Consider the following 15202-nt stretch of genomic DNA (forward strand, 5'->3'; position numbering starts at 1 on the left):
CCATTTTAAGCTCATTTAGAGAGAGTTTACTAAACTTAGCAAATATTAAATATTAAAAAATAATGATCTGGGTGGTAGAATGACAAGTCATTTTTATTTTCTTGTTATCTGTTTTCATTAGTATCACAGCTAACATTTACTTAGCATTCACTCTGTGTCAAGCGCCGTGCTTTGTGTAGATTATTTTATTTCATCCTCCTGACAAGCCTATGAAGGAGAAACTACTACTTTCCCATTTTACAGAGGAGTAAAGTGAAGCTAAATCAAATCAAAATAAAGTTATGCAGTCTATTCAAAGTGACACAGAAAGTCGTTTCATTGGGATTCAAACCCAGGCCATCTGTTCATAGGTCATTCTCTTAACTATGGTAAAGTCTTTCTAATGCCCTCAAGTTTCTGTTAGAAACACAAAAAGTATTACTTTATGTAAAAAAAAAAATGCAAGTTTTTAAACAGTAATATCTGAGTTGTTTTTAAAATAAAGTTTGTTATTTATTTTTTTCTGTTTTAGTTTCATGAATTTGGTTTAAACTGCTATTAAATAGCAATATTTTTAAAAGACATCTTCGGCATGCTGTAAGATACTTTTTAGAAAAATATTCTCTCTCAGGCACACCTGATGAGAAGCTGCGCTTTACATGAATCATTGACTGAAGAAAGAAAAGGAATATACATTCTGAACCATGTGTGAATAATAAGCTGTAAAAAATTGCCATCAGTTTTCCTTGGAAAATAGGCACTTAATATCAATATTTGGAAATCATTACTGCTTGAATATCATTGGTATAGACCTGTCAACATAAAATTACCTGGTATATTTGATTAATGGTGTAGAGTGAGAAGCACACATGGACAAACGACTGTGCCATAATTTTGGGAAAGGTTGCCTTAAATCGTAATCAGAAAAATCACTCATGAAACAATAGATGATAATGACCCTTAAGAAACAGCTAATACAATTATGGAAATATCATCCACAGTAAAAAATAAAATGAAAAAACAACAGATCTTATGTTCCCTAAACTATAAGCTGAAAGGACATGGTCAGGTCTAAAGGCTGCCAAATTTAAGTGATCTCAACAATGCCTTGAAAATTGCTTTTGGGCACTGAACAAAACTGTAACATTTACAAATTCCAGTGGCGATCCTGGGCAAAGATAGCACAGTGAACTTCAGACCACAGACAGCATTTTACTATGAGAGGTGAGGTATGAAGAGCTCTACGTCGGAAGCGAAAACAAAACAAAAAGAGTTGAGTTTAGAGGTGAGGTTTAATTTTCACAATACAAGTATAAGGAAGATTATGTTACTGAAAATTCTCCACTGAGGTGAAATGCCCTAGGATTTAGGTCCTAAAACATCAGAGTACTTCCATCCTTAGACTCCTGAAAGCTTCCCATTGTACCCAGAATAAAACACAATTATTTACCATGGCTTGCAAGCTCACACCTGAACCTGCCTCTGCTTCCCTCCACAACTTCAACATAAACTCTTCCCTTACTGACCAATCCAGGCATCCTGGCCTTCCTTCTGGCCATGCCTGGATTGCTTCTGTCCAGGGCCTTCACACTTGTTGTCTCCTGTGTCTAAACACTGTTCCCATGGATTTTTTTGAACATGGTTTCTACTCATTATATGGGTCTTAGCTTAAATGTCACCTCTTCAGAAAAGCCTTCACAGAAAAGCCATCTAATAATGTAGCATTCCCCATTCCCTCATTTAGCCACTCCCACATGAACACATTTTATACTCTTTTTTTTTTTTTTTTTTTTTTTGAGATGGAGTCTTGCTCTGTCTCCCAGGCTGGAGTGCAGTGACACAAACTTGGCTCACTGCAACCTCCGCCTACCGGGTTCAAGCAATTCTCTTGCCTCAGCCTCCTGAGTAGCTGGGATTACAGACGCCTGCCACCACACCTGGCTAATTTTTGTATTTTTAGTAGAGACGGAGTTTCACCATGTTAGTCAGGCTGGTCTCAAACTCCTGACCTCGTGATCTGCCTGCCTCAGCCTCCCAAAGTGCTGGGATTACAGGTGTGAGCCACCACACCAGGCCCATTTTATATTCTTTATAGCATATGTCATCATCAGAAAATGTCTTGTGTTTTTGTAAGCTTGCATTTTCCATTGTCCACCTCTGCACTAGAATGTGAGCTCCATTAATACCACAGACCGTGGCTATTTTGAGGGCTTCTGTGTTTTCAACACCTACGGCCCATATATATTTACTGAATAAATGGATGAATAAAATTCAATATTCTTACCTGCAACCAAATTGGTATAAAGTTATTTATACACTCTTTTTTAAAGCTCTATATGATAGACTAAAAATAAATATACTAAGAAAAAGGCATAATCCTTACTTGAAACCCTGAGCAAAAAACCAGGAACCACCCCACAATGTCCATGTGCTTAATTATTTATTCTTGGCTTTTAAATTCCATTAACTAATAGCATAGGCAGTAAGTAGGATGATGCTGAGCCTGCTTAATGAGCAACAGTTACAAAAAGGCAAATGCTCTTCTCACACACCCTGGGCCCCAGCTTCAAGACAAGTCCGTCTAGAGAAGCTTGGTGTCTGGATTTGCCTGAGCCAAATGTTTTACCAAGAACAAGGCCAATGACCCACCACCCTTGGCACAGTGGTAGCAATAGAACTGGTTAAGCCTTATCTGTCTTTTTTTTCCTGTAGCTGATACTATTGTCGGACTACCTTGAATCACATCCTCATTCCTTGCTGCAAAGCCGAGATTTTGTTGTGGCATCCCCCACTCAGGCATGATGATCCTATACCAAACTCAGATGCAAGCCTATTTGTATAAAGCTAGTTAGGCTAATCCCATTCTCCTTGCCAATGGATGGTTTAGAAGTGGGCATCTGCTGTGAAGTGGAGATTGCAGTGGGCCCAGATTACGCCACTGCACTCCAGCCTGGCGACAGAGCGAGACTCCGTCTTGAAAAAAATAAAATGAAGTGGGCATCTGACTTAGACTGTGGCAAAGGGGACATCAAAAGAAATTTTCTAGGGATATCTGATGGAAAAGTTTCCTTTATTAAAAAAAAATCAGAATGTCCTTTCGCTTGACATTGTTGGTTTATGTGAGTATGACGCCCAGAATTGTAGCAGTTGTCTTGGGACCAAGCTGACATTCCAAGGACAGCAAGGCAGGGAGGTGGAGAGGATCTAAGTCCTCTATGCTGTGCTTCACCTAGGGAATTTATCAGCTCTGGGGGCTCCCTGCCTCATGACTTATTATGTGAAAAACTGGATTATTGCAATAACCTTTCAACTGATTCCTGCTTCTGACAGTGGTCCCTTAATTGAGCTGCTGCTAGAAAGAGCGTTTTTCAACTAGTGGCTCTCTATTTCATTCAGGCAGGAGTCCAGCTATTTATAATGGTTTATAAGGTCCCCATCTTGCATCTGTCTGCCATCATCTGTCTCCATCTTTCACAACTTCCTCCTTTGCCTACTCAACTTCAGACACACTGGCCACAAGTCCAGTCCTTAAACATACCAGATAAGCTCTTGCCTCAGGGCAATTGTACTGGCTGTTCCCTCTATCTGGAACTCTCCTCCCCAGATATTCACATGACAATATTTTTTTTTTTTTTTGCCTTCTTCAAATCGTTGCTCAAATGTCATCTTTTGCATGAAGTCTTGACCATCCTATTTAAAAGAGAACACCATATCCCTGAACCCCATATTGGTTTATTTTCTTACATTTATAGCCTCATATTTTATATTCCACTTGTTTATTACATCTATTGTCTAGCCCCTCCACTATTGAATTTCCAGTGCCTAGAATGCCAAACACATAGTAGGTGCTCAGTAGATATTTGCAGAAGAGATCATTCTTTTACTGTTCCAGATATTTTGATAGCAGTTTTCTGTTGGAGCTGAAAGCATCTTGAAAACATGATGGATTTCCCTTGAGTTGCCTTGGTGTCCTATGCCCTGCATTTTCAAGACAGTCAACCATGTCTTAAACTCACAGTCAGTGCATCCAGGGGAAGATAAGCAGTAAAAAAATTTCTGGTGTAGGATTCAAAAATTTGCATTCTGGTCTCTATAAGACATTGGGCAATTTAAAACTTATCTCTAGCTGCCTTAATCTCCTCATATCTATGAAGAAAATTAGGTCTACTATCTATAATATCTATACTAACTTTTTGTCTGCAATGTGGGATTATAAGACTGATTCTAGTTATCTCCTATGGGTTATAAGACATATATGACCCATATATGTTAAAAGTAGAAAAGTCCTGTGTATCTGTAATGAATTGTTTTGAATGAACTTTTTTATTCTCTAAAAATATCCATTATTGTTGTATTAGTGGTAATATTGATGTTTTTTGGTTAGTTGACATTTATTAGTTACTGAAGGCTATTTTCAGTCAATAAATATTTATTAAGCCCCTGCTTGGTGTCAGGTTACTTTCCAAAATTACTCAATCACAGTAGTTGAGAATACCAACTCTGAGGTCAGACTGGTGTGTAAATGGATATGTTGTCAAACTTTCTGAGTCTCAATTTCCTCCACTGTAAAATGGGCTTAAGCTGGCACCTGCCTCATATCTTAGTGTTGCAGCAAAGGTGGAATGAGATAACATGTTGAAAGCAATTATTAAGGAGTCTGATCTCGTAAAGCCTGATTAAATGGAATTATCATTATTATTACTCTACCCTGACCAGGTATTGTGCAGCACTTTCAAAGATCTTATTAACATATCCTTTCATCCTCCCAAGTTGGCAATCACCCAGGGAACCTGAGCAAATAGCACAAGAGAATAATTGAACCATGAATAAAATGTGGGTCTGTGTACCCAAAAGTCCTAGCTAATTCCTGTTTCTACTTTAGGTCTCAGATTGGCTTCCAATCTAGCCAGTCTTACTCTAGCAAGCCTTCCCTGCTCTGTTCCCAGTGTGGGTTGGGTGACTTACTCTTTTTCTAGCACTTTCCACAGTCACATTGGATTGTCATTAAAAACCATGTGGTGATGTCCTCAGGAAAGTGTACAGTGCTTAATGGAGGGGAGCAACACGGTTTTGTCGATGACTGGCCTCATCGTCCAGCCCAGTGCCTGGCACATACTAGGTCCTCCATAAATATTTGTTAATTAAACACATTTAAAGTGATTGGCATTAGGGAAAGGGTGAAATAAATAGCCATGGAGTTTCTTTCTCCTTCTTGGCTAGGAAATATTTAATTACCTAATACTTACAAAGAGAACAGGATGTTTGCCTTCAGTGTTATGCAAAGAACCTGCTTCCCTTCCTCCAGAGCTCACTTCTCACCAACTCACCTGCAGAGTACAGCAAGCCTCCTCATATCAAGACATTCTCCATCACAGCTGAGAAAAAATGCTTTCATCTTGCACAACTTGTTCATAATCACTCCAATTTTTCTTCTGGCAGATTGGAGCGCCATGCAAAGTGAAGTTGCATAGGAAATCCTCCTGTAGCCTACCAGGTGCAGAGAAGAGATCTCCACTTCTTTTTCACACACAGAGGGAAGGTTTTCACTCCCTTCAGTGCCCGAGGCAGAGAACTTGGCTGCACAGTATCTCACATTTATTGGCATTCTGGTTTCCTTTAAATGCACTCAAAACACCTTCAGATTTTCTATCTTCTCTGCTCTTAGAATTGCCCTCTGATGTAAGGAAAGAAAGAATAGAATTTCTCAATGTGTCTCTTGGATCAAACTATTAGAATTATTTGGGACGGGCGGGGCGTGGTGGCTCCCGCCTGTAATAGCACTTTGGGAGGCCGAGGCAGGCAGATCACAAGGTCAAGAGTTTGAGACCAGCTGGGCCAATATGGTGAAACCCCATCTGTACTAAAAATACAAAAAGTAGCCAGGGGTGGTGGCAGGCACCTGTAATCCCAGCTACTTAGGAGGCTGAGGCAGGAGAACTGCTTGAACCTGGGAGATGGAGGTTGCAGTGAGCCAAGATCGCGCCACTGCACTCCAGCCAAGGCGACATAGTGAGGCTCTGTCTCAAAAAAAAAAAAAAAAAAAAAAAAAAAGAATTATTTGGGATGCTTGTGAAATACACAGGTCCTTTGACTCCATCCCAGACCTAGTGAATCAGAATCTCTAGAGGTAGAATCTAGTAATATACATTTTAACACCATTCCCAGGGGATTCATATGAACAATAAGGTTGGAAAATCATTCAGTATCCTGCCTAAGGTCACTAAGTGGGTAACTGAACCAAGTTTAAAGTGAGAGATTATCTGATTTCAAATTGGTGCCTAATTAAAAATCCTCTTGAGTTGTTGATTTAGAAAGCTTCTGTCCAAAAAGACAGGATTCCTTCTCCCTGAAATGGGAATTCTCAGTGCCAGCCCTTCACCCTGTATTCAGGAGTGGGAAGAGCAAGGCAAGTAGGGCTCCATTTTCTATCATTTAGGCTAAGATCTGTGGGGTGAAGTTACAATTATTGTAACTAAACATCTAAACATCTAAGAAAGCGTATTTGTCAATCACTGACTTCTTTCTATAAAATGAGGTGAAGGCTACAAGTCTTTTTACTGCTTTGAGACAACCCAGTTGGTTTTTATTTATTTATTTATTTTTCTGGTGACAGCAAAGAGTCACAATCACTGAAGGGAAGCTGAAAAATCATTCTTATAATCTCGAATTTCTTAAACATCCATGCAAAACGAAACATTATTGCAAATGTTATAGTTAGAGGATTCCTCTTTGCAAGGAAGTCACAGTTGTTGGCTTTTACTTTAGGGTATATGAAATACACCTCACATCGACAGTCAAATTGATGTTTTTCTCTCATTAGAAAGCAGAATCGATAGAGTGCCGCATCCTTCCCTCTACATGAGTGATCTTTTCAGAGGGAGGGAAGGAAAAAATGTGATGCCCATGTAGCAAAACAGAATAAATGCCACAATTATTTCCCATGAATAAGATGAAGTGACCTATGTTGACAGACATCAAAGAACTGCAGAGTGAGGAACAAACAAAGCACCCTAGAATTGCAGTATCGGAAAGAAAATGGTTATATGCTGTAGCTGGGATAAAAACAGAAACTGCACCAGATAATTCTTTTTCCCTTGTACAAAATCAGACACCAAGTCTCAAGAAGTTGTCTGATATCGAGTGGGCAATTTTTACCATATAAAGTACTTCTAATGAGGAAATAATGTAAAATTTCATGCAATGAAATCATATGTTATATGAAATATGCCTGCTAAGCAAATCAAATACAAGCATTGCACATGGTAAATCAGAACCTTTAAATGTGTAAGTGTCTTGCAATAACTCAACTAAGTCAAGAATGTTTAGATGGCATCCTAACCACCAGCATAACTGTGTAAGTTTAGGTCATCAACAAATTGTTTGTTGACTGCATGTCCACATGATCTGCATAAGTTATGTGATCTCATTCAGTTCAATGGTGCCAAATACCATCTGCAGGCTGAGGCCTCCCCAGGTTCTATCTCTATCTCTGAGATTGTCTCTCTAAGACATATATATGACTCATATATATACATACAACTTCCTTCTTGATGTTTATACCTTTGTACCTCATAGCTACTTCATATTAATTGTGTTCAAAATGAAGCTCATGATTTTTCTCCCGAAATAGCTTTCTTTTTCAGGTTTCCCAGTGTTAGTAACGGTGTCCACCAACCACCCAATTGTTCAAAGCTAAAACCTGAAAACTATCTTAATTCCTTAGTTTACTTCTCCCCTAAAATCCAGCCTATTGCCTCCAAAACATGCCTGGAGCCTGTTATCTCTTCATCTGCACCTTCTCCACTCTAATAAAGTCACATTATCTCTCATCAGACTTCCTATAAAGCCCAAGGAATACTATTTTTGAGAATGTGTCCCAGGGATATAATCACAGTAGCTAATCATGATTAGTGAATAATGGCTATGTGTTATGTTGTTTAAAATATATATCTAATTATATTATCATAAGAATTCTTCAATAGCTTTATTATCCCAATTTTACATATCAGGAAATAGAATCACGAAAAATTTGAGGTAACTTACTCCATGCCCATAAGTAGTGAAGCTAAATTTGAACCAGGTATTTTTAACTGTGCAACATATGCTCTTAATCACTATATCACACTGCGTTTCCTGGATAAATGTAAAGATTTTACTATTAGGTGTTCATAATAATGTTATAAATATTGAAAATCTAGGTAAATAAACTAGGGTATATGTACCTCTTATTGTATGAAAGATGATCCTATATATTGTTACATAAAAACATCAATTTACAAAATAGTATTTCCATTATGACTCCATTTTGGTAAAAAAAAATTGATATTGTCTGGTGTAAACTAACCAATTCCTTGCACAGTATTTGACACACAGTACTTGTTTCTTGAGTGAATCAATTAATGACCATATATGCATAATCAAGAAGTTAGAAAAATATAAACTTTTAACAGTGCTGATCTGTGGGTTGTAGGTTTATGAATGACATTTATTTTCTGATTTTTATTGGTTAAATTTAAACTTTTCTACACTGAGAATATATTGTTTAAGTAATCAGAAAAATAAAAGAATAAACGTTATGTTTTTAAAAATTATTTAAGGTTTGTCTTAAAATGGTTTCTTCCCACAAGTCTATTTTGCTCCACCAAATTTTGTGTGATATTCCTACCTCTTTGGTAGTCCGAGCATTGTAGTCTTTAGCCTAAGCACTTTTATCTGTAGCTCATTTTACCTTGTGTTCTATTTGATGTGATGCTTTACTCTTCTGGGCCATGCTCTGTCTCCTCTTCAGTGGTGCATTTCTTGAGAGCTTGGACTATATTTGATTTATCTTTACAACCCTCTCACTTTCTGAGACAGTACCCTGGATATAGTAAGCACTCACTAAATGCTTATTGTTGAACTCACAGTATCATTCATTTAAAGTCCTATAGAATAATTTGACATGTGAAAAAATTCTAGTCTACTACTTGATACCCAAGATGCACATAAGTATCTTGCACCAAGATGCAATTTGAACATCTTATAACAATCTATTGGTAATGGCCTGATATATATATAATACATATATATTACATACATATGTATTATATATTACATATATTATTATATATAATATGTAATATTGTATATTATATATGTATTATATGTATAATATTGTATATTGTATATTATATATGTATAATATTGTATATTGTATATTATATATGTATAATATTGTATATTGTATATTATATATGTATAATATTGTATATTGTATATTATATATGTATAATATTGTATATTGTATATTATATATGTATAATATTGTATATTGTATATTATATGTGTACAATATACACATATGTATGCATAAATATAATATATACATATATGTTATACATATATGTATGTGTGTATACACACACACACACAGACACACACACACACATACACACACACACCCCTAGCCCTTATAGCCATAATGGGTAACTATACGATTATCCCCATTCCACACATGAGGAAAACTGAAGCATGGAGACATTAACTTGCCAAGGTAACTTGCTAGTAAGTGATAGAACTGAAATAGAAAAAGCCATTAATAGGAATAAGTAACATGGAAGGGAAAGCTGAATAATTTTTATTGACTTTGATCGTATGGAAAATTAGGGTAGATTATGCCAATTAAACCCCTTTACTTTCCTTTCAACCAGATTTTTAACTAGTAGCAAGTGAAAGTCATTTATTAATTCACTCAACAAATACTCAACTTCCACTGAGGCAGTGTTAGTGGAGGTTAAATGACATCTAAGATATGTTGGCCAGGGAACCTCCATGCCAGTGGCTGTGTGTTTGTGACCAACCTAATTCTTCTTTTTTAAACAGTTTCTGCCTTTATTCACTATTTTAAAGTGCACTTTCCAAACAAAATAGGGATTGTCATTTTGATCCTGACTCTGACCCAATTAACAGTCAGTTCAAGCAGGCTACTTTTGTATTATGCAACACAAACATTTCAACCTATCTTCAGTTCACGTGTATTCATAATGATCGTCTAAGGGCATATGTGTAAAATGCACATTCCAGGCCCTCATTCTAGACTACTAAGTCAGAGTCTCTATTTTCAAAACAACCTTTAAAGAGCAGGGGCTTTGGAGTCCCAAAGAGTAGGTTTGAAAACTCTCTCACCCATTTATAAACTATAGTGCCTTTGGCAATGTACTTAATATTTTTTGTTTGTTTGCTTAACTTCAATATCCTCATAGGTAATGTAGGAATAAAAATTCTTACCTGTCATAAGGTTTTGGTGAACACTAATTTAGAATGAGGGTCTAATTATAATATTTATAATAATAGCTTACAAATATCGAGTACTTACAAAGTATTGAGCACTGTGGCCAATGCTGTATCTGTATTATCTTATTAATTTGTCTTAAGCAAATAATAAATCTGCAACTGGTAAGACCTATAGTTAGAGCAGACACTCAGAATTCTCATAATTGATGGGAAGCCAGTCACAAGGACAAGATTTAAGTGCAGAGTAAGAGAATAATGGATTACTTGGAACAAGTCATCTAGACTTGTGGTGCCCAAAGCCAGTCCACTACATCAGAATTAACTGGGTAAACTCATTAAAACACATTGTATCGGCCAGGTGCGGTGGCTCACACCTGTAATGCCAGCACTTTGGGAGGCCAAGGCAGGCGGATCACGAGGTCAGGAGTTTGAGACCATCCTGGCTAACACGGTGAAACCCCATCTCTACTAAAAATACAAAAAGAAATAAAAATAAAAATAAAATAAGCCGGGCATATTAGGTGGGTGCCTGTAGTCTCAGCTACTCAGGAGGCTGAGGCAGGAGAATGGCGTGAACCCGGGAGGCAGAGCTTGCAGTGAGCCGAGATCATGCCACTGCACTCCAGCCTGGGCGGCAGAGCGAGACTCCGTCAAAAACAAACAAACAAACAAACAAACAAAAAAACACATTGTATCACCCTGACCCTTGAAACTCTAACTTAGTAGCTCTTGGAGACCTCAGAGTCTCTATTGTTTAAAAAGTTCAAATGATTTTGAATCATGGCCAAGATTTAAAACAAGGCATTCACTTGAGCTTCATTTTCTTAAGAACCATGAGGTTAGAGAGTAGGTCATTTTTTTCTTTCTTTTTAAAAAAAATTTCTAATGTCTAGCACAGTGCTGTCATGTAGAAGACACTCAAAAATCTTCTTTTAGGTGACATAAAATGGGATTGATAATTTTCTATCTGTCTTCATAGGGGCTTTAGAAGGATCTTTTGTAAGGCTCTATTTGACAATTCATCTCAAAAATAGATGAGTTTATATACAAATATAATTTTAGATTCAGTAATCCCACTACTGATTCTATATTTAAATAATAAAATCAGTACATAGAAGGGAAATCTGCTCTCCCATGTTTATTGCAGCTCTAGTCACAATAGGCAAATTATGAACTCAACCTAAGTGTTCATAAACAGATGAATAGATACATACAGTGATATATATATAATATGTGATATAAAATGGGATATATAATATATATAATACACACACACATTTTATATATATATATATATATATATGCACAATGGAATATTACTCAGCCATAAAAAAGAATAAAATCCTGTCATGTGGCAACATGGATAAACCTGAAAGGCATTATTAACATAGTTCACTTAATAGTGAAATAAGCCAGGCACAGACAGACAAATACCACATGTTCTCAGTCATATCAGGAACCTAAAAAAGTTGATCTCATAGAAGTAGAGAATAGTAAATAGTGGTTACCAGAGGCCCGGGAGGGTGGTAGGAAGATGGAAAGAGATTGGTCAATAAGTATAAAGTCATAGATCTGAGGAATAAGTTTTGTTCCATAGCACAGTAGGGTGACTATGGTTAACAATATCATATGGTATATCTCAAAACAGCTAGGAGAGAGGATTTTGAATCTTCTCACCACAAATAAATGATAAATGTATGAGGTAATGGATATGCCAATCATCTTGGTTTGATATCATTACACAATATACACATATCAAAACATCACACTGTACCTTATAAATATGTGCAATCATTGTATCGATTTCTTTTAAATATAATTTTATATGGATTTATTTATTAATTTTAGTGTGTTTTCTCCCACTTCGTAAACATAGAGTATTTGGTTTTTGGTCACCCACTATTAGATTCTCTACAAAGGAATTATAGCAAGATTGTAAATAAACTACCTTTTTCAAATTCCTCAGATTAATCTTTGCTTGAATTACTTTTTACTCAGAATTGAAGTGCTGCAGAATGACCTGAAGTTCACATGCATTTATGCATGTTAGTTTGAGTATAGTGTTCAATCCTGCCAACTGTTCACTTCATCATTCTTTAAAACTAGTTTTAGACCTGTGTTATACCACATCTGGAATCTAAACCTACCATCAAAGCAGCAAAATCTGTTTCAGGCAAGCCCTACTGCATTCTGCTAGAAGAGCTAAACCGTGATTTAAAATACCCAGAAGTGCTATTCTAGTTCCTTCCAATTGCCTATCATCCAGTGTTTTGTAACGCAGACACCCTTAGGGAGAGTCATGGAGGTTTCCAAGCCCAGGCTTATAAAAGAAGAAAATAAAGAAAATTAAAAACTTCTTCAGGAGGAGGAAAACTAATGCATTATCCCAGGTAAAGGGCCCTGGAATAGGAAAGTCTCCTGAGAACCAGAAAGGCAATTATATGCTAAGATTGGGATTCAATGTTCTCGTAAGTCATATGACTAGACTTGACTTCTTCAGTCTCCCTCTGCACTTCATGTATTGCCAATGGTCCTCTACATAGAATGAAAGGGAGAGAATTATGGCTGAAAGTCTTAAAATGTCTGGATTCAGAATTCTACAGTGCTGACAGATCATCCTGAAACAAGGCTTGCCTAGTTTAGCCTCTGTCTCTGCAAATCTATTTTACTGAAAGTTCATTTCAGTGCCGCTCATTGGTAGAAATAAAATAAATTTCAACAGAAAAAAAAAAACAGGAGAGAAAGAAATTATTAAATCCATTTCTAGCCTAGAATGCAATTCTGGGGTGTGTGGGGACTTAGATTCATGAAAGTAAAGATGAAAGTTTTTAATTTTGAAATCAGCACAAACTCCCAAGGAGGCAAGGAAAAGGGCATGGGGATTTCTCCTACCTTCTGTGGTTCCAATCTCGATAGTGCCTTTCACTTGGCTGAAGCACCATAGTGTGTCCTGGGTGAGTGTCCCAATTCCTGAAAACAACACAAGGAGACACTTCAGGTTAGGTAAGAGCTCCCAGTTGTTCTTAAGAGACCAACAAGAAAAGAAATATATAGCAGAATCTATGCATTTCTAAAAGGAGACTTGCACACCAGGTATCATCTCGTCAGAGAAGAGACCCTAGTGAGTCCTGAGAGGACGGTCAGTCTGCAAGTACCACGTCCTGCTGTGAATCACTGCTCTGTCTCCTCCGTTTGACCAGGCCAGGACCAGTTTGAACTGGAGCAATTGGAGTTTGTCCCTTCTCAGGCCCTGGCAGCGTCCTGGAGTGGTTACGAAGGACTTGCAGTCATCCCCTGTGTGACTGGCCCTTTTCATGGGAATACTAATGCTTTTGATTGTTTTCCTTCTGTGATGGTGGGGAAGAGAATGAGGCAGTTCGTTAAGGGGTGAGAGGAAAAGAAAGGCAACATTTTTTTTTTAAACTGGGCTTCACAGCTTGCATGGTTGAGCGGCCAGTAAGGGGTCAGATACCCAGAGCACTTCCATCTCTCTTGTTCACTTCTTGACTGCTTGCCAAAGTCAGGCTGACTGCAGAGTAGGGAAAAACAAAAAAAACAAGGCTGGGGATGGGGCGGGGTGGCTCACACAGAGTTGGGGAGTCAGTTTCTGACAAATGTGGCCTATTTTGTTCCAAGGGTATTTTTGTTTCAGATCCAGTTGGACATTTGATGGGGCTAAATGTTCTGGGTAATAGTGACTCCTGGTTTCTACAAATATATGTAGCCAATACTAATGAATATATCAATACATATATTAAGAGATATTCTAATTCCTTTACATATTCAAAAGAGTCCTTTACAGAACACTTCTGGGTAGCAGGGGTGCCAGTTTTCTTCTCAACAGCATGAACATTCCCCTTCAATTCAACTAGGTTTCAAAATTCAAGAGAATATTGCAGAATCAAATTTTGGGAGATGGTATGAATTTAAGAATGATTAAATTCAGTAGGAAAAAAACCACAAAGTTTCAAGAACAAATTGACCTTTAAAAATGCACAGGGATCTGAGTAGTCATTTTCATTGTCAGCCATAGATTTTTATTGAATTCCTATACGGAAACCTTCATCTGCTTAGCCACACGAGAGGAGCATTGCCTCTCATATGGTCTTCTCAGTGTTGTTGACGGGTTATCTGATGGAAGTAGTATAGAGTCATCATTAAAAGTAGAGACTTTGCAATTAGGCAGGGTTTATAATTGGGCTCTGACTTGGGACAAGTTTCTAAGCATAATGAGACAGTTTCCTCATCTTAAATGGCAATAATAATGGTACCCATCTCTCAGAGTTGTGGATGTTGAATGTGATTAGCACAGTCAAGAAACTTAATAATGGATATTAGCAGTAGTAAAGATTGATTCTAAAGTGTTTCATACTAAAAAAAAAAAAAAGAAGAATATTGGCTGAGAAAATTTCAGGCACTGTGGTAAGCACTTGACTTAGAGTAACTCCATTCTTACATAAATCATGGGGAGGGCATTATTATCATCCCCACTTTACAGGGGAGGAAACTGAGACTCAGGAATTTTTGGTAACTCCCTCAAGGACACACCTAGCGCATGGCTAGGTTGAGATTTCAACCAAGCCTGTCTGACTTGCAGTATTCCCAGTGTGCAGAGGTTGGATACCCATTTGACAGTTTGGGCCCTTTAGCCCAGTAAGGCTTCACAGCAAGAATCTCATTTGGAAGGCTGAGCTGGAATACAGTTTCAGATATCAAGTAGTAAAGTATCAATGTCTCCTTTGAGATGACACAGGGCTAAAACTTCCTAATAAAATTAGCACCTAGAAGGGGAGAAGGAAGGCCTTTAGCAGCATTTATTAGTGCATAGACAGACACACCCACAGTGCTGATCCTTGCTTATACTTTCTGCTCTGGCCTTGGATTCCAGCATCAGACATTCTTTGACAGGTTCTTACCCTACCTTGTGTGTTGTCAGTGACCCTCTCTACAC

At 37.5% G+C, this 15202-nt stretch overlaps 1 protein-coding gene across 5 annotated transcripts in view; it reads right to left on the reverse strand.

The window, feature by feature from the left end:
* The window catches only part of PPP2R2B (protein phosphatase 2 regulatory subunit Bbeta), a 483915-nt gene extending 470309 nt beyond the window's left edge, over nt 1–13606 (reverse strand). For 2 of the 5 annotated variants that reach the window (XM_057302358.2, XM_057302357.1), the window contains exons 1-2: nt 13342–13498; nt 13144–13221 (exon numbers count right to left, since the gene is read on the reverse strand). In XM_057302358.2, the coding sequence (XP_057158341.1) occupies nt 13144–13221; nt 13342–13351 (88 nt within the window). In that variant the 5' untranslated portion in view covers nt 13352–13498. Of the gene's footprint in view, nt 1–13143; nt 13222–13341 lie in introns of all 5 variants that reach the window. The other 3 variants (XM_003829071.4, XM_055112755.1, XM_034960730.4) reach the window with 2 other exon arrangements.
* Between the last annotated feature and the right edge of the window lie 1596 nt (nt 13607–15202).

Source organism: Pan paniscus, chromosome 4 (genome assembly GCF_029289425.2).
Source record: "Pan paniscus chromosome 4, NHGRI_mPanPan1-v2.0_pri, whole genome shotgun sequence".
NCBI lineage: Eukaryota > Metazoa > Chordata > Mammalia > Primates > Hominidae > Pan > Pan paniscus.